Here is a 21,239-nt window from a genome sequence, read left to right as displayed (position 1 = left end):
CATGGATCAGGTTGATGCCAGCTGTCATGCTCATGACTATGCTAATGGACCATTCTGTGCAATGCCACTGGATAAAAATACAGAAATAACTGAAATATTAATTCACAAATTAAGTAGCCCCTTTTCATATTACAAGAGCAAGGCCATACCAAAATGAAGTTGTGTAAATGTTGGTCTTGCTGTGTCTGCTTTTAGCACAGCCTCTCTGAACACTTTCAAGGCTGAAAGGAGGATTCAAAATTAGTTCCCACTGCTGAACAGTGTCACAAAGCTTCTTTGCAGGTGTATCTGAATTAGAAGAGCTGTATCATCAACATGGAATATGTGATAAAGCGAATGTAATCTGTAATCATTAAAAAAAAAAAAATCCAGAGGTGCTTATAGCAGAGACCAGGAACCAGGGAAGATTTCAAGCAAGGGAAGATCACCAGTGTAAGTGTATTGAGGAGGCTGAACAGTTACAGATGGGGATAAAATTTAGACTTTTATACCACTAATAAAAAGATTTAATTTAATCTGCTCCTTACTTTCAAGGACATACTTGTATCTAGATCAAAGGTTTCTTTCAGGCGTTAATATTTCTTCATCTCTGCCAAAAGAGATGAAGATTAAACATAAATTAAATTAATGCAAATTAAACATAAATTGCCTTTGATTAATAGTACAAATCTATGTTACATCTTGGGACAATAGTTGGCCTGCTAAAATCTGCCCAATTATCAGCAGATGTCTGCTCATATTCTCATGAAGTTGAAGATGTCCAGTATGAACAGCATTTGCAGGAGTTTCTTAGCTTAAAATGGATGACACCACTGAAATACTGCCCAAAAACATCCAGCTCTTCCCACTTCAGATTTGTGTCTATTCAAATCAGATTACAGAAATCCTGCCGTGGTCAGGGAAGGCTCCATGTAAACAAAGTAAAAAAAATCCTTGCTTTGTAACAGAGGAGAGACACACTGTTGGTACCTTGGTTGCCTCTGATATGTGTTTTCCTCCAGCACTAAAAGATTCTACCTTTAATGTACTCCATGTGCTAATAATGTCAGCTTTACTGAAAGCATACTACATTTGGGTTTTGTATTTCACATGCAACTACCTATCTTTCCAAAGCAGCTGTGCAATAATTTCCAGTCAGGTTCAGGTGTTTCTGTTCCAGTGCCCTTTAGAAGATTGTTAGCTACTGATTTCTATGAAGAATGAGAAGTTTGCAAATATAAAACAGGAAAATTTCCAGCTGGAAAGCTCAAGAATTTGAGAGGCTGAGCATATTTTTTTCAATTGTGAATCTAAAATTTTGAGAGTGCTGTAGTATTTCTCCCTTTTTCAACAAGTGAGAAGGGTACAAACCAAAACTTTATTGATATAGATCCACAGAAATTGTTTCATTTCCCTTCCCCCTTTCTTTTGGGACTGTCAAATTTCAGGCTATAGGTGAGCAGCAGAATACCTTGCCAGGCTCTAACATAGGTGTTTGCACAGGAAAGAGGAGAAACCATGAACCTAGCCACCTTATGGTTCCAGGCATCCACATAATTACAAATGCAGTTTTAAAGCTAATTCTTTAAATACCTAAAAATTTAGTAGAACTGGAGATTTAAATGTTAAAGGTGATTAAAAAAAATAATAAAGTCTTTCTGGGGTGTGTTTATGCCCACTGAGTACGGCTGAGGCTTTGGCTCCTCAGTGGGTTTCTAACAACATTTGTATTAATACTACCTAGAAATGCGGGGAAGAAGTACACATTGTAAAGGGAAAGGAAAATCCCTTTGTGGTAGAAATAAATAAGGCAGCTTTGGCTAATGTGAATGTTTTTATTCTTCAGGGAAAAACAGAGTAAGTCAGTGGAGTCTGATAAAGGCAATTTCCTCAGTCCTTACTGTCATGATTACAGCTAACCTGAGTCTCTCTGTGTGATCTCACCTAATCCTGCAACAAAGGGACCTTCCATCTTAAAATCATTTCAGCACACAATTATTCAGGGAAGAGATGTTTTCAAGGTTCTGCTTTGTCCCTTTGGCACAAGAGGGAGATTTAGTGATTTAGGAATCAATATCCTATTTTCAGCCTTCTCATTTGTCACTGCCTAGAGCACTTCTGAAAAGAAGACTTCCCATCCTGAATCCTTCTCATCACCTCATCATAATACCCAAAAGTTTTGTCCCTTCCGTACATCTGAATAGAGAGACAGAAATTTGGACATTGTGTAATTAGCAGGAGACTGAAAACTGAAGCTAGACAAATAACTGGAAACCAGACGCAAATTTTGTACAACTGCCAAATCTGAGGGTAAAGGAAATGTCTTCATTTTGAAAATGTTACATCATGGACATTATGGCAAGATATCCTTCTGGGAGCTGTAATCTATCAAACACTTGGGAGACCTTGGGCTAAGCAAAGGAGTAATTTTAAAAAGAATCTTCAGAGTGAATTTTCATGTATTTTTATATGCAAGTTAGTTTTAGTTATCTACTTAAGATTTTTTGAATAAACGTTTCTTCAGAAAACTCAACTAGCTGATTCCACAAGCCAGACAAAAAAAATATATCACAGCCAAACATGAGATTAAGCACAGAGCTCTGTAAAACAAATTTATTTCAGTTCTCATGGCTAATGGCTGAAAAGCAATTCTGAGCAATTTTTATCTGCTTTATAACCTATAAGATTACATGCAAAGAACCCAACTATCAAATGCATATCCATATTTTCATGAAAGAAAACAAGCAAAATGGGATAAATAAGGTAGTTATTTCCATTGATTTTAAGGAAAAGCCCTTGTAGTAATGTTATAGACAATAAAGAGCATTTTAATATTGTATTTTGATCAAACAAAGTGGAGAAGTAACACATGATTTGCTGTGACTAAGTCTCACAGAGGGACTAAAAGAGAAAAGCATTTATGACAGCCAGCACATAAAACCTCTGTGCATAACTGAGAAGGATAGTCATACCTTCATCTAATTGATCTCCTGAAATATGTGCTGTCAATGACTGGCACAGGTTTTGGAAAGCGAGAGAGAAATGGTGACAAGATAAAGGTAAATTTGATGCTGCTTATGCAAATACATAGAATGACTCTGCAACTATGACAAGTGCTCCAGACTGGGACTCAGGAAAGACAGGTTCTAGTTTACTAATGCAAACTAATTGGATTATATTATTTCATCTCAGGTTTCTACCTCCTTAATTGGAGGAATAGATATTACCTCACTCTAAAAATGCATCATATGAACTAGAGCATTAAGTATAGGGATTTTGTATACGGTTAAAGGTACAACTTGAAACCTGATGTAGCCCAAATATGGAGTTAAACATTTCTAATTTTGGACACAAAGATTATACATTAAAATCTTCTTATTATGAGGAGTCAAGTCTTTTAACATATTCCTAGAATATCTCCAATTCCTTTTTTTCAAACAATGTAATAAATGTTTTTAAGCTAGGTAACAAGGTAGCAGAATTAAAACAATAATGAAAAATAAATATGGGATGATCCAAAGTGACTGATGATCATTGACTGATTGAAAGCTAAGTAAAGACACATTGTTGAGATTATTCCTCTATTAAGTATGTTAGACAGATATATATTTCTAATATAGAAAAGAAGAAAAGGATTGAGGCTTTGGCAGTCTGTATTTATCTAGATGAATTGCTCACAAGGAATTCTGGCAGATTGTTGATCTGCCCTGTGGAATAGTTTAAAAGTCTTCTTCTTTGAATTTCAGTGTTAACTCTTTGAATATCCACCAAAACCTATTTTGTTAGCATGTCAGATCTATAGTTCTAGATGTGATTTGCAATCCAGAGGGCCAAATATGTCAGTATTTTCTGGTGCACATTCTTGTAATAGTATTCATTAAAATTCTTCAGTTCAGAGCCATAGAACTGGTCTTCCTGGCACTATTCCAAGCGCAGCTGAAATGAATTACGCCACTTCCAGTGAAAGTCATAACATAGAAATAACTAAAACCTTTAAAAACTAAGTCCTTTGGCTATGTGTGAATGCATAGCTGAGGTGTATGAATTAAGAGGTTAGGTCCAGTGGATTGGAACACAGAATAAGCATACAGGTAGTGTGGGAAAATAAAGGAGAAATACACGTTTTCTAATATATATCACAAAACATAATCAGAGAAGCAATTATGTAATAAAATCACCCTGACAGATTTCCCAGTGATATAAATCCAATAGAATAAAAAACTCAAGAATCATACTGCAAAATCTTTTCAGATACTGCATTTTTTTTTCTTGTATTAATGTCCAAATATGTGTGTGTGTGTGTGTGTGTGTGTGTGTGTGTGTATGTGTATAAATACATTTTTTTAAATTTTATATATATATATATAAGTTTTGTCCTAGTTTCAGCCAGGACAAATTTAATTTTCTGTACTATCTGGGAAGGGGTCCTGGCCAGACCCTTATGTTATTGGATGCCATTTCACATCACTTTTGACAGGCAAGCAAAGGGACATGCTCTCTCCTTCCAGTGGCGAGAGAAAGGGTGGAGAACAGAACAGTCCAGTATTGTTTTATTTTCCATATCTTTTCCATATTTTCTAATCTTTTGTTATTAACATCATAGCTGTTATTGTTTTATCATCTCATTGCTGTTTCCAGTAAATTGTTTGTATCTCAGCCTGTGATTTCACATTTTTGTGTTTTTAATTTTCAACTCCATCCCTGGAGAGGAAAGGGGGAGGGGAAAGAGTGGGGGAAGGAAAGTAAGCAAGCGATATCTGGCTTAGGTAAATCTCCATGAGGTCAGAGAATTGGGGCGTAGTATTCCTAAACCATGACACAATTATATATTAAAATCTCATAAAACATTTGAGAATGTGGGATTCCATGTTGCATCCTCTGGCTAAATATCAAAAAGGCTCCAGAGGCATACATTTACCAAATCTCTTAATGGCCTGAAGGCCACATTATTTTTCTCTAGAATGTGGGAATTATAAATATTTGGTATTATGACAGATATTCATTGTTATCTGTTGCCCAGATAACACTGTTGTTTTCTGGGCAACATCTAGAAAAATTTAGAATCCTACTGAATTATAGGTTTAACAGCTTTTCTAATATTTGTTGTTTTAGTCCACTATAAAGTAATCACTCATAAAAGATGCAGTAATGCAGTTCAGAAATGCTGCACCAGTTCCATGGAACTAGTCAGTTTACACAATTCAAGTTTTGGCCTTTATGGGCATGCAAAGGCTTACATAAATGCATGGAAATGGAAACATAAATATACAGAGATACAGATATAGATGGATAACAATTGCTCTTTGAATAATGAGAACTATAAAAATATCTGAGCATGTTGGCATTCAAAGACTCTTGTTTGACCTCATCAGGAGACTCTTCATTTTTTCAGTCTGAACTTCTTCCCAGCTAGTACTAATCCCAGACCAACCTCTGAGGAGCATTGTCTTCATGGCTTATGTGGTTCTGTCACTGGCTTGTGGCTTGTCTTTTACTTTTTCCATCTCTTTAGGAGACACACAAAATATTACATCCCTGCCTACATTTTGGGTACCCCATGTTTCACCCAGGGTTGGCTGGATGTTGCAGTGGGTTTGCCTTTATAACTCTACTGTCCCCATCCCCTTAGGTATGTAAGTACTATCCTAGCTCGTATCTCATACCAGAGGTTTCAACTATTATAAAATTTTTATTGCTGTTTAATATGTAAAAACACAACCGTTAAAAACACAACAGACAGAGAACATAATTTGCAGTATTTTAGAAAAATGTTGCTCCCTACATTGTTTTAAATTGGTATAAGTTGTTGCCTGTATGGTGCCTTTGCTCTTCAAATGTAAGGAACTTCTTGCAAGTTAGAGCCAAACCCAAGTCATTCCATATTTGTGTTTTGATTCCTAAAGCTCACTATATTTGCCAGATCTGGATTTTCCAGCAGCGATGCAAGTGGAAAGAGTTGCTTGATATTGAAGTATCCATAGAAACTGCAGGTTTTATGTATTATATAGAACTTTTGCCCAGCCTCTTCCATTACTCAAGAATGAAGGAACAGCCAATTCCTTAAATATATAGACTCAGTTATAATACATTTTCCCAAAACAAATGGCATAAAAGACCCAATCTTGAGCTTTATAAAACTGTGTGATAAATCAATTTACTGTCCCCACATAATGCTTGCTGCACAGAGATAAAGTATTCATACTACTTACCAAATCTCCACCCTAAGAGTTATTAGGCATGCATCTTACCAGTTTGTACCAGTGTTTTAGTTAACATTCAGTAACTAAAGAGGCAAACTTTGCACTTCAGCAGCAAGATAGTACTAGTATATTCATGATCTGGAAATGTTTATATCTTTATCTCAGTTTTGAGATAGAAATCCATATAATAATCAAGTCAAAATAGTGCATTTTTGCACCAATTTTCAATTCAGCCAAAATTAAAGCCTATATCTTTTAGGTAGGGAGCCCAGGAGTGAGACAAAGTATGCTATAGCTAGAGGTTTGAGATGCACCAGCAGGTCTCTGGCTGATGGAAGCTTGCTCAAGTCCATCTCCTCATGTAACATGTTCACACCCATGACAGCAAACCTTTTAACCTGTAGCTTTCAATCAAGCTCAAAAGACATGACATAACGAATACTCCTCAGTAGCACTAATTTTGATGCAACTCATGAATCTTAAGAGTCTCATTGCTTCAACTGATGCAAAATAAATTAACCAAAGCAACAAAAAATCACCCTTTCTTAAATTAATGTGGAAAAGAATAAACAAACAAACAGACAGGTGTAATTATCCTGGTTTCCCAAGGGAGCCAATACTTGTTTTCCTGATGCCACAGGGAAATGTGCCTATTTCAGTAATTAAAAATAGATCCAATTCCTCTTCACCATTGTGTTTTCCAGCCTAGAAGGTTTCACTCTTTTTTTCTCTTTCTTTTTTTTTTTTAATTGTGAGAAGGTTGATCTGAAATAAACCATTTTTTTCTATCAGGCGAATATCTTGATGATTCCCAAGAATGCCAGTTGTGTGAAATATCCTGTCAGAAATGCATTGGACCTGAGTCAGACCACTGCATCAGCTGCCCACTCAGAAGGTAATTGTCTTCCAGCACCAGCGCAGTACAAAGATCTCACATTATCATCTGGAGAAGGGGCTGTATTCTTTTTAGCAGCAAATACAAAAGCAAGAAGTGTCTAGGGCAAAAAAAAATCCACGGGACTTGAGAAAGCAATTTTTATGTAAACAAAAACAAGCAATTAATGTTTGTTTGATTGTCAGGTTTGTTTGATTGTCAGCAGTGTGATTGTCAGGTTTCTACCTGAGAATGCATGTTCTTATTGCTCTATTTTACCTATAGGTAAAATAAGAAATTTATAGGTAAGTAGAGCAAATTTTACCTATAGGTAAAATAAATTTTCTTTCATTGACATCCTTTCTAAACTATAATTGCTGGAATCATAACTGGCAATTTTAACAACAAAAATTATGGCATCTGTAGCTCTACACAGCTCAAGGCATGAGTATGGATGCTGAGGCTAATCCTGGGAGATATTCATAGCACCTAAGCATCATTCTCTAACTGAGATGTTAGGGAATAGGCCAATATTTCTAACCTGCCATGAGGATTGAATAGAACAAGAAAGAAGCTTTTCCAAAGGGCTTCAAAATCAGAGGTTTATGTTTAGGTCATGTCACATCTGTTCCAGAAAGCTACTACCCATGCATGTCCTACCCATAGCTGTGCTCTCACACAAATAACTCTGGTTCTGTTGCACTGAATTGTGTTGTAGCCAGCTGACATTTCCACTGGTATGAAAGCAGGATCAGATTATCTAAGGCAAGGAAAGAAAATCCCTGAGAAGTTCTGCAGTTTGCCCTGAAAATATCTATTATATGACTATCCCAATGGTAGACATACCAAGATCAATGGAGTCCAAGCAAATTTGTAAGTGAGGAAGCATTATTAAATTCTGGTACATCAGAAATGACAGGAGAGAAAATCTGGACAGTATTCTGGACTGTGGAGTGGATTTCTCCCATTCACAATGGCATTTAAATTAGATTGTCTGTTCCTTCCTTGCAACCTATACAGTGAGCCTCACATGCAGATATTTACAAAGCAAAGAAGGAACCAAGCTGAACCACCATTATGCTGGACCACAGAAGTGTTTGCAGTAATGAGGTCTCAGAGGTCTTTTGGAAGGATATTGCTTTAACCACCATGATAAATTCTCTAAAAATTCAGAATTTTGGTATCTAAGGTTTCAAAAACCTTTTTGTGCATTATGAAAGCTGCTTGAAAAAGTCATATTAAACGGAGCAGTCTATAGTAAAAGAAATAATAATACAGAGAAACCTTGCCCAGAGGCAAGGGCTCCTTATGAAAATTCAGGGTAGATTTATTTTTATTTATTTTTATTATTTCAGGGTCAATATATTTTAATAAAATTTCTGTCAGATTGTTTGATAAATGACAATGCTGCTACCTGGGTTTATTTTGTTTTGTTATTTTTAGGGTTTTTTTTAAAAAGAAAATATATATGAAACTGTAGTTTTTTACCCAGACAACAAACTGATTATCACAAAACTCCTTGTCCATCTGTTTACAGTTTGAAGCAAGGTTAGTGACAAGATCTGAGCAGATGTTTCCCATTAGGGGTGAAATAACAAAGAGCAAGAAGAACAAGAACAAAGACCATTGTGAGAGCTGCTTGTAAGGATAGCTATCATTAGAGTTAGCACATGTAGTTGAATTAATATTTACATGCCATATAAGCATAAGTATAGCTACTTCCAGTAGCTCTGTCACATTTCTCCTTTTCTTTCAGAATAAATCTGAAAATGATCATAGCAAATGAAATTTATGAAGACATATTGCAGATATTCTCTAATGCCATTGGTTGACTCCAAGAAAACATGCCCTATCTTAATGCAATGGAAAGTCTTTTGTTGTCTAGGTGTACTCCAAGTCTGTACTATTGGCCAAAATGGCACTCAACTTCTCTAGAAACTGAATCCCAAGTCCTCAGATAGCAAAGTGATCAAAGCAGTTAAGTGTACAGGATTAAGTGACAGCCTTTCCTTTCTTGTTTTCTTAGAAAGGAGAACAGTGTTAAAATCTAGCCAATTTGTTTTATGTTCTTTCTTTCAGTAGTCTGTGAATGATGCACAAATTGATGCATTTCTATTTTTCTCCCAAGCAGATTAAAACAGTAAACATTAAGGAGCAGTGAAAAATTAACTAAAATTTTTCATCACATAAAAGGATTTGTTAGCAAATATTTAATTTCCAGCAAAAAAAAATCATTTAGCAGCCAGACACCTACGGACTTATAGATAGATGTATGTCCTGGTTCCAGCCAGGATGGAGTTAATTTTTGCAGTAGACAGGAGAGGCATGGCTAGGGCTGGGAGGTTATTCAGTGCTACCTGATTTTATTTCCAGGGGTGAGGGAAGGGGTCCCTTTACAGCCACAGAGCGTGGCATGGTCAGGTATTGTCACATAGAGGCGAGTACTGGCATGTGAATCATCCTACTGCAGTACACCTGGTCATTGGTATTCTTGCTGTTACTCTTCATTTTCTTTTTTCATTGCTGTTTCCAGTAAATTGTTCTTACTTCAACCCATGTTCCATACCTTTTGTGCCTCCAATTCTCATGTCGAATTCACCTTGGAGGAAAGGGATGGGAGAGTGAGCAAGAAACACGTGGTTTGGAGTGTTTTGGTGGCAGCACTAAATGGGGGAATTTCATTGCTGAACCACAGCAGCCTTGTTTGGCAATGAAATGTGAGCCATGAAAGGTGGAGATAAATAACAGACCTGAGCATTTGTATGTGCCTCCATATATGCTCTATATGCTTCTCACAGTATTCTGTTTCACAGGAGGGAGGAGGATCAGGATTGCTCTCTTGCTGTACTATGTGATACTAGTTTATGACATAATGACATCAAGGGAAGCGAGGGTTATCCAAATGTGTATCCAAAGCTGGTCTTCTACCCTTATGTCAGGGAATCTTCTACCCTTATCTACTTTTGGGAATACATTAATAATCATACCCAGCCTGTGGGAGAACAGGAGTGGATGATTTCCCCCATCTTTTCACCTCCCTTTTCTCCTTCAGACAGCTTGTGAGAATTTTTTATTTCCTTTGGATATTAAGGAATGCATTTCTTATTGCTGTGTCTGGTATGTCTCCTCGGTGTGGTCTACACTATGTTTAGGGTCAAGAAAGAGATTTCTAGGAAGTCCATTCAAAGATTTGCCCTGAGTGTGGGTAGATTTGAGTGACATAGAATATGGGAGAAAATGAAATTTTCTGGGGGAAGATTCTCTCTTACAATGGTTTGGAACCATTGAACAGTTGCAGGACCCTAATAAACTGACAGAATATTTGCAAGGAAAATGCTGGGGCAACTCCATAGATGAGCAACTTACTGCAATGTCCTGGATCCTGTCTACACTTTAATGGACACAGGTCAATACTAGACAGTGCCCTCAGGGAAAGGAGGAGGAAATCAGACCAACCAGCACCATGGCTACTCAAATTGCAGCTGAAGCAGAGGAACAACTCAAGCAGGTAGCAGCTGCCCCAATACTATACAGAAGTAGAAATCCAAGACCAATTCAGTTTGCTTTGTGATGAATGAAGAGGAATCAAGACCTTGTGGAAAGATTGTCCAAGATTTTGGACAGATTTGAAAGTTTCAAGAAAGTTGGAGAGTCCCATGCCCCACCAATACAGACCAGAGCCTCTGCTACCAGGAGCAAGTGCCCGACTGCATGGGAAACAGTACACACAATGAGGTGTAACCTGTGTTTTTTCCTGTGTGACTACAGAGAAGACATGAGGAAGTGGGATGGAAAACCCATCTCTGCCCTGGCAACATGGGTACCTGAGCTGAGAGGAAGAACAACCACCACAGGAAATTCTTCTAGGATAAATGCCGCTCCAGTTTCCACTGGACAAGTACCCAGACAAGAAAAAAAGAACTGATGTTACTTCCAATCCTGTTGAAGTTCTCCAGTTTATATTTACAAGAAGCAAGCAATGAGTACTCTGACCAGGCTTGAAGGGGCCCTGCCTCCAGCCAGGGGGAGGAAAAGGACATGGCCTGGCATATGAGACCCACAGGAGTGTAAGGTTTTAGTTGACACTAGTCCACAATGCATCCTGATACCATCAAGATATGTAGAGGCAGAATCCATTTCTATTCCTGGGGTGACAGGGAGAACTGGACAGCTGACTGTACTGGCAGCTGAAGTGACTCTGACTGGGAATGAATGGCAAACACACCCCATTGTGACTGGCCCAGAGGTCCCATGAATCCTTAGCAGAGATTACCTCAAGAGAGGGCATTCCAAGGACCCAAAAGTCCTTGTTGGGCTTTTGGGATAGCTGATGTAGAGGCAGAGGAAGTTAGCTGAATGCCTTGCCTCGTCTCTCAGGGGACCCTTCTGCTGTGGGACTGCTGAGGGTTGAAGAACAACAGGTACCAATCACTACCAAAGCAGTGCCCATCGATAACACCACACCAGCTGGGACTCTGTGACCCCCAGCCATGAGGCGGGGTCTGGAGAACCAGGGAGTGGACAGCAAGACTCACTCACCCTTTAGCAGTCCCCTACGGCCGGTGTGTAAGTCCGGTGGAGACTGACAGTGGACTAGCATGGCCTGAAGAAGTCACACCACCACTGAGCACCGCTGTGCCAGGTGTGCTGGAACTTCAGTATGAACTGGAGTCCAAGGCAGCAGAGTGGGGCCATCACTGACTCTGCAAATGTATTTTTCTCCGTTCTTTCAGCAGAAGAGTGCAGGCCACAATTTGCTGGAGGGTCATTTGGTACAGCTGAAGCTGCTCAGCCCGAGGGTGGAAACACATTCTATTTGCCATGGACTGACCCAAACTGAACTAGAAAAGGCAGAGACTCCACAACACTTACAATATATTGACAGCATCATTGTTTGGGAAAACACAGCAGAGGAAACTTAGGGAACAGAGAGAAGATAATTCAAATAATCCCAAAGGTTTTACCATCAAACAAACTGAGACAAAGGGAAGTCCCAAGAAATTCAATTTTTAGGAGCAAAATTACAAGAGGCAGATTGTCAGTTTCAAATGGTCAATGAAATAGCACCTATGATCACACCAAACAGCTAGAAAACCCCTTGAGTTTTCTCTAAGTGCTGTGGGTTTTGGTATGCATATTCCAGATTAAAGTCAGGTTGTACATCTGCTCCATCATGTGACAGGAAAAAACGTAGGATTTTTAGAGGGGTCTTGAACAGCTACAAGCTCTTAAGCAAATTAAAGAGGAGGTTGTCTATGCAGTAGCCCCTGGGCCAGTCAGGGGCTATTTTTTTTTACAGGTTGTAAAAAACGTGCTCCACACTGCAGCCAGGGAGAATGGTCCTTCCTGGAGCCTCTGGCAAACAGCTTCAGGGGAGAGTAGAGGACAACCACCAGGGTTCTGGAGCTGGGGACACAGCAGATCTGAAGCCTGACTGGAAAGTACATGCTGATGAAGGGGTTTGAATTGTTTTAGAAGAAGATGGTGCTGAAACATAGCTCCTCTCAGCACTCTGAATGTCAGCAAGTGGCTGGATTTCAAAGAGGAAGTCCCTTCCACACATCACCCACCATTCTACATGGAATAAGTGGATTGTGCCAATCATACCGTGATCTCAAACAGGAAACCACAGCTGCCCAGGGATCTTGGAAGCTATCATGAACTGGCCCAAAGGTGAAAATTTCATCATCAGAAGAGGAAGAGGAGGAGAAAGTGGAAAGCTGAAGATGTCCCACAATACAATTGACTGAAAGAAAATGAAAAGTAATACACTCTATCAGTAGATAGATGTTCAGTAGATCAGATGGTTCCTGACATACTGTAGGGATACATTGCAAGTGGAAAGATGCTGTAGTGTGCTGATATAACAAGCCACAAGATATTGAAGTGGTATGTCAAATTGCAAAGCTGAAAGCAATTCAGCTGGCTATACATATTGCTGAATGAGAAAAATGGCCAGCACTCTCTCTACCTTTACATTGACTCAATGAATAATAGCAAACTGTCTGTGGAGGTGGTTGGACCAATGGAAAAAGATCATTGGCAGCACAGGTAAAAAGCAAAGGCCACATGGTTAATTAACAACCATGGTTGTTCAGCTCTGCCAGCTGAGCTCACCCTGCCCAAACAAAAGCTCATGTATAGCAAGGGATAAAGTCTCTGTGGTGCATATGAGGAATGTAATGAAAGACAGGTTGAATTAGTCCTGCTTCCAGCAAAGGTAAAGCCATCCATGGGACCTGGTGGATTTGGTGGGTAGAGAGCCAGGGAAACACAATGACTTGCTCAAGGGGATTTGATATTTTGTGTAAGAACAGTCTGTAATGTTGAATTGTATAATATTTGTTGCTGAACGACACTACATACACACAGAGTATTCCATAGCTACCATGAGCAAGTATAGCCAGTTCCAGATACACCAGCTGTGAGCTCCTGATGCAGCAACCAGCTGACAGCGCACCAGCCCGCCTGCCCAGGAAGGTCTAGGATGGGTAGAAACCACGGTCTTTGACTAGATAAATTTAACAGGCATGTTTGGAGGGACAGCTGTTGACTATGGAGATTATACCTGTGCTTGTGTGTGTATGCATATATATAAATCTGTGTGTATAACTGGAAGGTGTCAGCTGGATACCTTTGTCAGCTCTGTACACAGATGGTACAGAGGTGAATCATGTCCTGGTTCCAGCCAGGATAGAGTTAATCTCTGCAGCAGGCAGGAGAGGCAGGGCTATGATTTGGATGTTTTTCTAAACTGCTGCACTGTTAGTTCCAGGGGTGGGAGAAGGGGTCCCTTTCCACGCATGGCATGGCCAGTCAGGTATTGTCAGGGCTTCCCTGTGGTTTGAGCACTGGCATGAGAATTGTTCATCTGTTGTACACTTTGTAATTGATACTGTTCCTGTTGCTGTTAATTTTCTTATTTCTTTGCTATTTCCAGTAAATTGTTCTTATCACAACCTGTGATCTTTACCTTTTGTCCATCCAATTCTCCTCTCCATCCCCAGCAGAGGAGGGGGAGGCAGGAGCAGGATTTGGAGTGTTTCAATGGGAAAACTAAATTGCTAAATACCCTTCCTAGGTCAAAACAACATGTAAGTCTAAAAACACAGCTCCTGAAGACCAATATTCAGATAAATATTTGACTTCATGCACAAGGTCATGTTACTGAAGCCATGGTACTTTTTAAAGGCAGTCTTAAAAGTAAAACAGATGGGCTATTCCTTCACAAAGACAAAGTATTGCTTTCCTTTTAGCAGGCACATGAGACCTCTGTTAGAGATTGTGATATAAGGACATCTAGGTAAAGGACCAAAAAGTGATTTTTCTCAGAAAAATATTTCAGAGAAAAATCATCTTTGAAGTCTAAGATTCATGTTCAAAACAATTTTCATATAGCAAATATTATGAATAAGATCAAGAAAGCAAAGTCTTGAAGCTCAAGGACTTGTAAATAAAGTGAGAGAAGAATTTATTGAGTTTTTTTTCAGTTTTCTTTAGAATAAAAGAGCAAATTGTAGCTAAATTGGTAATTATGTCTCTGTCTTCTTTAAAAGGGTCTTTGATGATGGCCGCTGTGTTATGCAATGTCCCAGAGGAAAGTTTGAATTCAAACAGCACTGCCACTTGTGCCATCACACCTGCTTGGACTGCAGTGGAAGTGAACCTAACAAATGTACCACTTGTGGAACAGGTAAGCAAGGTTTCCTTTTGCCAGCTTGCCCTTGGCCTCCAATTTCCCTTTCCCCTCAGTTCTCAAAGGCCAGTTGTTAGATCCAATAAAATGAGTAGTGCTTTTACTACCAATTTGCATCATAATCTTCTTGTGACTCTGAAGGGAATTGGAACTCAACTTTTTTTTAAGTACAAGAAAACACAATTCTGTATTGTCCTTTCAACTTAATGCATTTCCCTTGGTGTTTTTTTCAATAGGGGCTATGTTAACATAAACGAGGGAAGAAAAAAAGAAAAAAGGGACAGAAAACCTACATAGCCTGCTTCTGGAAAAGAAAGCTTTATACATGCTTCCCCCACCCACCGCACAGGATGTGCATACTGAAATGGAGCCAGTCTGCTCAAGAAGGCAGGAAGCCAGGCTGCTTTCCTAAGCATCTCTCATCTAGGGAAAGGCTAAGAAACAAGTGTGGTGGGTTCCACTGGAGATTGCTGTGTACCTACAGCTGAATAAACAGGGTTTGCAAAGAGAAGCTTATCACCAACACATATTTTTATAGATCTTAGTTTGAAAGGAAGGCTAATGTAGCTAATTTTGTGGAAATTCCAAAAAGCCACTCTTTCCCTTCTGAAATTCTGTTTAAAAAATATTTCCTATTGTCTCTCTAATACCTGATTAGGAAAAACCTGAGGCCATTACCTACAAGTATATGCAACTAGTCTGAACTGACTAGTTGGAAATGAGTATTTAAGATGTAATTTATAATAGAGAGTAATTTTTTATGAGCTGTGTTCTGAGGGTTCACAATAGATTCACAGCTTTTTCATTTCAATTGCTACTTCTGTTTCAGTCCTAATCAACAATGGCACGGACTTTATTTAGTAATAAATGTCTAAACTACAAGCAAACACTAATATGGCTGCATTAATTAGTTGTACTGATGATGACACTGACTTTCTCACTTTGGGAAATGTGACTCAGTAGATGAAGTTTTCAAACGGTACTTCAGGTCTAATGTGAGACCAAGTTTGTAAAATTGTTCTCCATGTCTGTCCCTTATGGAGGACAGCAAGATATATTTCTGTGTTTCTGTGAATCAATAAATTAAGATGCTGATGAGACTCACACCCTAAGGAGGCAGGATAATTAAAGATTTGCACATGAAAAGTAAAAGAAATAAAATTCAGCTTGTGCTATGGCACAGCATTATTGGCTATTATAGCTGCTTTCTCTGTATTCTCAAAAATAAATTCTGGTAAGCAAATTCTTGCTCTGCAGTTAAGGCAATGAAATACACTTAGCACAGTTATATGTATAATTTCCATTGTAGGGTAACTGATTAGAAATCTCTCCACGCTGCAGCACATGGCACATGAAGTTATATGTGTTTCACAGGTCTGACTCAGCAAGATTTGGAGCAGGGGACCTCCCAATTTTCAAGCATTAGAGACTGTGCTTTAATAGATAGTGGCTGCACATCTGCTATTTAAATTCAAATCTAGATGATTCCACTAAATTGAGGATTACAATTTAATCTTCTAGGGACACAGATTGACTCTTTCCAAAGGTGAAGTGGGCCACTTTGCTTTACAAATAATAATTGTACCTTTGCATGTACAATGCATTACAAATACTTGTTTGTCCTCTGCAAGAGAAAAATCTTGATTTTTTTTTTTTTTAATTAGACTGACGGATGCAAAGAGTAATTGTTCTTTATCTTGACATTTTTACATGCCATAAATCCCTAGGAATGTGAAAAGTTTGATATCCTGAGGATTTTATACATCTCATTTGGTGTAAAACTGTAAGATTTAGCAGTTCTCTAGTGTCTCTACTGCAGCACTACAACTTCATAAAGCTCCTTCCTATATCCCAAATGCCCTCTGTAGCTGACAACTTTTTCCTGTTTGCTTGCCACACAGACAGAAGAGGGGTGGAACGTTTCCTGTATCATGGGCAGTGCAGAGACAACTGTCCTCCAGGTCACTACCACTTGGAACATTCCTGTGTGCCTTGCCCTGGCCACTGTGAGGTGTGCCTGAACTCCAGCCACTGTAAAAGATGTTTCAGAGGCTACTACCTTACTCAAAATATGTGTCAGAAGCATAGTTGTAGAGAAGGTAAGCATCCTTCAGTAGGAGATAACAAATACTTGATGGGAATTGTTACAGAAATCTGTAAGCATATTAAAAAAAATTTGAAATACATAGTCAACACACCTGAGCCTGAAGTCCTCAAGCTCCAGTTCTGATCCTCTTTTAGTACCATATTATTGTAAAGTAAGAGTGTTTTCCTCAAATTGAGTGGGTTATGCAGAAATGAGAAAACAAGTTTCTATGAGTCTTTCTCTTTTTTTTATTTGAATTGAGTTTATATCCAGGAACCTTGCTGAATGCTTCCAAATGTTGCATTATCTAGAATTAACCCAAAAATGATGATTTGGAAAACACAGGTGAAGTGGGAGATCCTGACTCCGAAGACTGCATACCGTGTTCAGATGGATGCCAGAACTGCAGACAGGGTAAATCATCCCTTAATCAACTTTATTGTGATTCTTAAGTAGGGAAAATACAGTTCCCCTCACTCTTGTCTTTAGCTTAAGTGCATGCTGCTGAGCAACTTGTCATTGGTGCAGGTGGCTTCTTACCAAGTAAATTATATTCTATACTATATTTATTTTTGAAATAAATTTCTAAAATGTATATTCAGCATAAATAAGAATAATTTTCTAATAATTTAGCTATTAACATTTGCAGAACTTTTATTTGTTCCTGTTTGAATGCCACACTTAGACTGAAAGATTTACTGACTTTCTAAAGCTATTAAATACTAAACTATTAGCAGACCCAGAATTTTCTACACCTCAAAACAGATTGCTACCCTGTCCTTTTTCTTCAAGGACATAGACATAAGAACGATCTTTACATTTCATTCAAGAGCAAGTTATTGCAATAACAATGCTGCTGCCCTAAAAAATTCTTTGTCTACATTTCAAGGTTGGCGCAGGCTAATTCATCCATGTGCAGTTCATTTGGTGTTCCTGTGAAACAAAAAAGAGAGGAAATATGCTGAGTTGAAAACGCAACCAGCAGTTTAAATAAAATAAAAAGAGGGTTTTGAGATTCAGGTGGAATCTCAGCTTCCACATCACAAAGTGCTTGTCATGTGGCTGTTGCAGCTGCCCTACAGTTTCAGGGGGTTCTCATCCTACTGGATATTTCCCTGGATATCTAGAGAAAGTGAGAGTGTTAGTAAGAGTCAGCAAGTGCAGTGCATGCAATCATGGGTGAATGCTCAGAGTCCTGTGGGAGTCTGTTAAAGGGGAGTGGCACTCTCCTCCAGGCAAGCACAGATTCTGCTTTATCTTTATATCTGCTTTATCTTTATCTTTATGTTCCAGAAGTCAAAACCTTGGGTGTGAAAATATACCCTTTCCATAAAAAAGACATCCCTCATATTCAGAGCTGCCATCCATGGTTCTGACATTCTCTGGATTTAAGTTACTAGTTCTGCAAAATTTAGCACAGTATTGGCATGCCATTTCTGCAACAAATTCTAAGCCACAACTGCCTGTCCAGCTCTTTCTCTGGCTACACTAACTGGCATACCTAATTTACCGTAAGGATTTTCATCACATAATTCCTTCTTTTTGACAGTTGTCTGATCTAGTATGTAATACCATACAAAATTTCCTGTGGCGCTGGTGACCAGCCATTCTGTGTGAATTCAGGCAAGCCTAAGTATTTGGTCTGTGACTACAACTGCCCCCGTCAATACTGCTGAATGAAAATATGATTTTAACATGAGTACAATTACACTGTGGTCTCCTTTTGTATGGTGTGTTATCCAGATTCATGGCAGCAGCCTGCTTGGCCGAGGGGAGGAGAATTTAAGGGAAAGTTCATGTTTCAATACCTATCTTTATTGGTGCTATCAGATGTTACTTTCCCATGCTAATATTTCCTGTGTTTTTTACAGTGATTGTGACTTCAAATTATTTGTTTTTCTTCTGAAACTGTGTAGTGGCAGTAGGTGTTTTGAATTAGGTAGATATTTAATATGTATGAATAGCAACTTCTTAAAAAATATAGTAATTTCAAGTGACTCAGAGGAAGATTTTCTTTGTTATGAACTTAATAGATGTGCACAAGGAGACTGAAAGGCTGTTCATGGTCAGCTGGCATCCAGATAAAGGGGCTGTACTCATTTGCCTTTTTCCTGGGAGGATCACTGATCTCCTAAATCTTAGTCATCCATAACATTCATTACATACTTTCAATTTCTTGCACTCAAAGGTCTGATTTAAAAGAGAGCTTTTAAGAGCTTCAATGATCAATAGAATGGATGCAGGTAAAACAAAGGCTGAATTACTTTTCACTGCTGTGTAAAGTCAGAAGTATTAAGATGCCAGAGTTTATTTACAGGCATTCTATTAAGGAAAGTCTTTGGTGCTTATGATGCACATAATACTGAGAGTCAGAGATTGGTTTGCTGTTCTACCTGGAAAAAAAGAACAGTAGTGGCCTAAAAGCACACACCTTAGCAGAATTTGCAAACTATTTGTAAACTATAATGTGTTCTTGAAATAAATCAGAACCTGTAAGCTTCAACTTAAAGTAAGTCAGGTAGCTATGGTAGATACCTGTATCTATCTACATTGTATGGCAAATATTTGCTTGTATTTTTACTCTTGACATTCAATGAGTTTTCAAGCATATCAACAACTTCATTCATAAATAAGTTAAGTACAGTAATGGCTTTCTCATGTCTAATCAGAAAGCTGATGCAATTAGAAACTTGTAAAAAAAATCCTGAAAAGCAAAAACTTTCAGGCTTGTCTCCGACAAGAAGGTTATTATTTTGCAACCTCTAGAGAAATTACACTGCCGTAAATATAATTTAAAATACTAACATTTCAAGATGAGAAAATAAGGAATGTGCTACATTTAGTTTTACATCTTCATAATCTTTCTACAGACTCCCCTTTAAAATTAAGTGGATGCTGGAGTGTCTTGAAGTCTCTTTGTCCTATCTTCCCTTTAACACAATTGAATAATTTATTCTAGGAACTGTTGAGAAGGTGTAGGAAAATTTCAATGCTATGGAAATTTCAGATAAAACTGCAGTGGGGAAAAAATAGAATGTAGTAATCATAGCAATTGGAATAAAAATGTACATAGTTCACATACTGAAAAGTAGTTGTTCATATGTACAACTGCAAATATATTTTGTGCATATTTATGGATCCTCAGCTGACTGAAGATCATTCTCTCATAGAAAACCATTCAGCACCTGCTCCTTTTGAAGTGCTTTAAGATTCTTCAATATAAACTTTAAGATGTAAAAATAATTGCTTTCTTCAGTTTATACTGAGCACAGTGTCACATACAGAAGTTTTATTCAAATTAAATTCTAAACATTTTAAACCAGCAAAATGCAAATTATTCTCTTACAAAGATTTTGATATTTTTTCTCTTTTCTTGTAGAAAGAAGTCTAGTTTTTAGGAGGAATATATAATCATATTAAGATAACTGAACTCCTTGTTTTCCTAAGAGCTTGAAAGAGTTTTGCTCAAAAAAATCATTTTCACAAGACACCAAGTAATAGATCAAACCACCACTGCTGTCTCTGGCAATGTTGTCCTTCTTTGCAAAAACAGGAAAATTAATGCCATGCCAGACATGCCAGCAGAATACAACAAATCTGCATGGGCAGTCTCTCTTTTTGATCAGTAATGACACTACCTCCAGATTAAGACAGAGGTATCATACTTCCATTATTGTTTCATACTTTGCATCCCTTATCAGGCATTTCAGAGAAGAAAGTAAAACCCATACAGTAAGTAACACTACAGGTTATTCTTCACCAGGTATGATGATACTAAAGCAAATAGTGTTTGTTTGTAAGACCTCCTGGAATCCTCAAAGAATGTAGTCAAATCTGTTTGGTTTCATCCAAGTTTGGAGTGGGTTTTATTTTAAGGCACCAGTGTGACAAATTTATCTTCACTGTATCAACACTGAAAGTCTAAGAGCAAAGATAGGAACTCTAAGAGAGAGACCTAATCAATGACAGGTAAGTCTATATAGTTTAAATACAAATTATGCTTTCTTTTAAATTCAGTAAATTATTTTCTTTCTGTTTAATTCATTAATTCAGAGACCACTCATATTTCAGGCATGCAAATAATCTTTAATGCTTACAGGTACCATTCTGCCTGCAGATGCTGACAAGTCCTCGGATACAATAGGAACTTTGCCTTAGAAAGCACTAATCCCCAGGAAATCGACAGCTTTGTGTCCAAACAGTGTCCAAACAATGGCTGTGCATGTCAGGGTTCCCCTCCCCTCTTTGTCCTGCCCACATGCTCTGGAGTGCACTTGGTTCTGCTCGATGCCACACGAGCTTAATTGTCATCCTTGTGCACAACTTCCCATGATACCTGAAAGGCAGACTCTCACATAGGCACAAGCCAAGCCTTAAAGGTAACCTCAGTATCAATGTTTAAAT

General features: G+C 38.2%; 1 protein-coding gene across 1 annotated transcript in view; it reads left to right on the top strand.

Annotated features, from left to right (window-relative positions):
- PCSK5 (proprotein convertase subtilisin/kexin type 5) overlaps window positions 1-21,239 on the top strand; it is a 228,665-nt gene that overhangs the window by 177,648 nt on the left and 29,778 nt on the right. Inside the window, exons 21-24 of the mRNA XM_021541528.3 lie at window positions 6,972-7,074; window positions 14,610-14,746; window positions 16,651-16,848; window positions 17,181-17,249. Of these exons, the coding sequence (XP_021397203.2) occupies window positions 6,972-7,074; window positions 14,610-14,746; window positions 16,651-16,848; window positions 17,181-17,249 (507 nt within the window). The remainder of the gene's footprint in view (window positions 1-6,971; window positions 7,075-14,609; window positions 14,747-16,650; window positions 16,849-17,180; window positions 17,250-21,239) is intronic.

Source organism: Lonchura striata, chromosome Z (assembly GCF_046129695.1).
Source record: "Lonchura striata isolate bLonStr1 chromosome Z, bLonStr1.mat, whole genome shotgun sequence".
Taxonomy (NCBI): Eukaryota; Metazoa; Chordata; class Aves; order Passeriformes; family Estrildidae; genus Lonchura; species Lonchura striata.
Note: the sequence above shows the minus strand (reverse complement) of the source record. Positions and strands in the feature narration are given on the sequence as shown.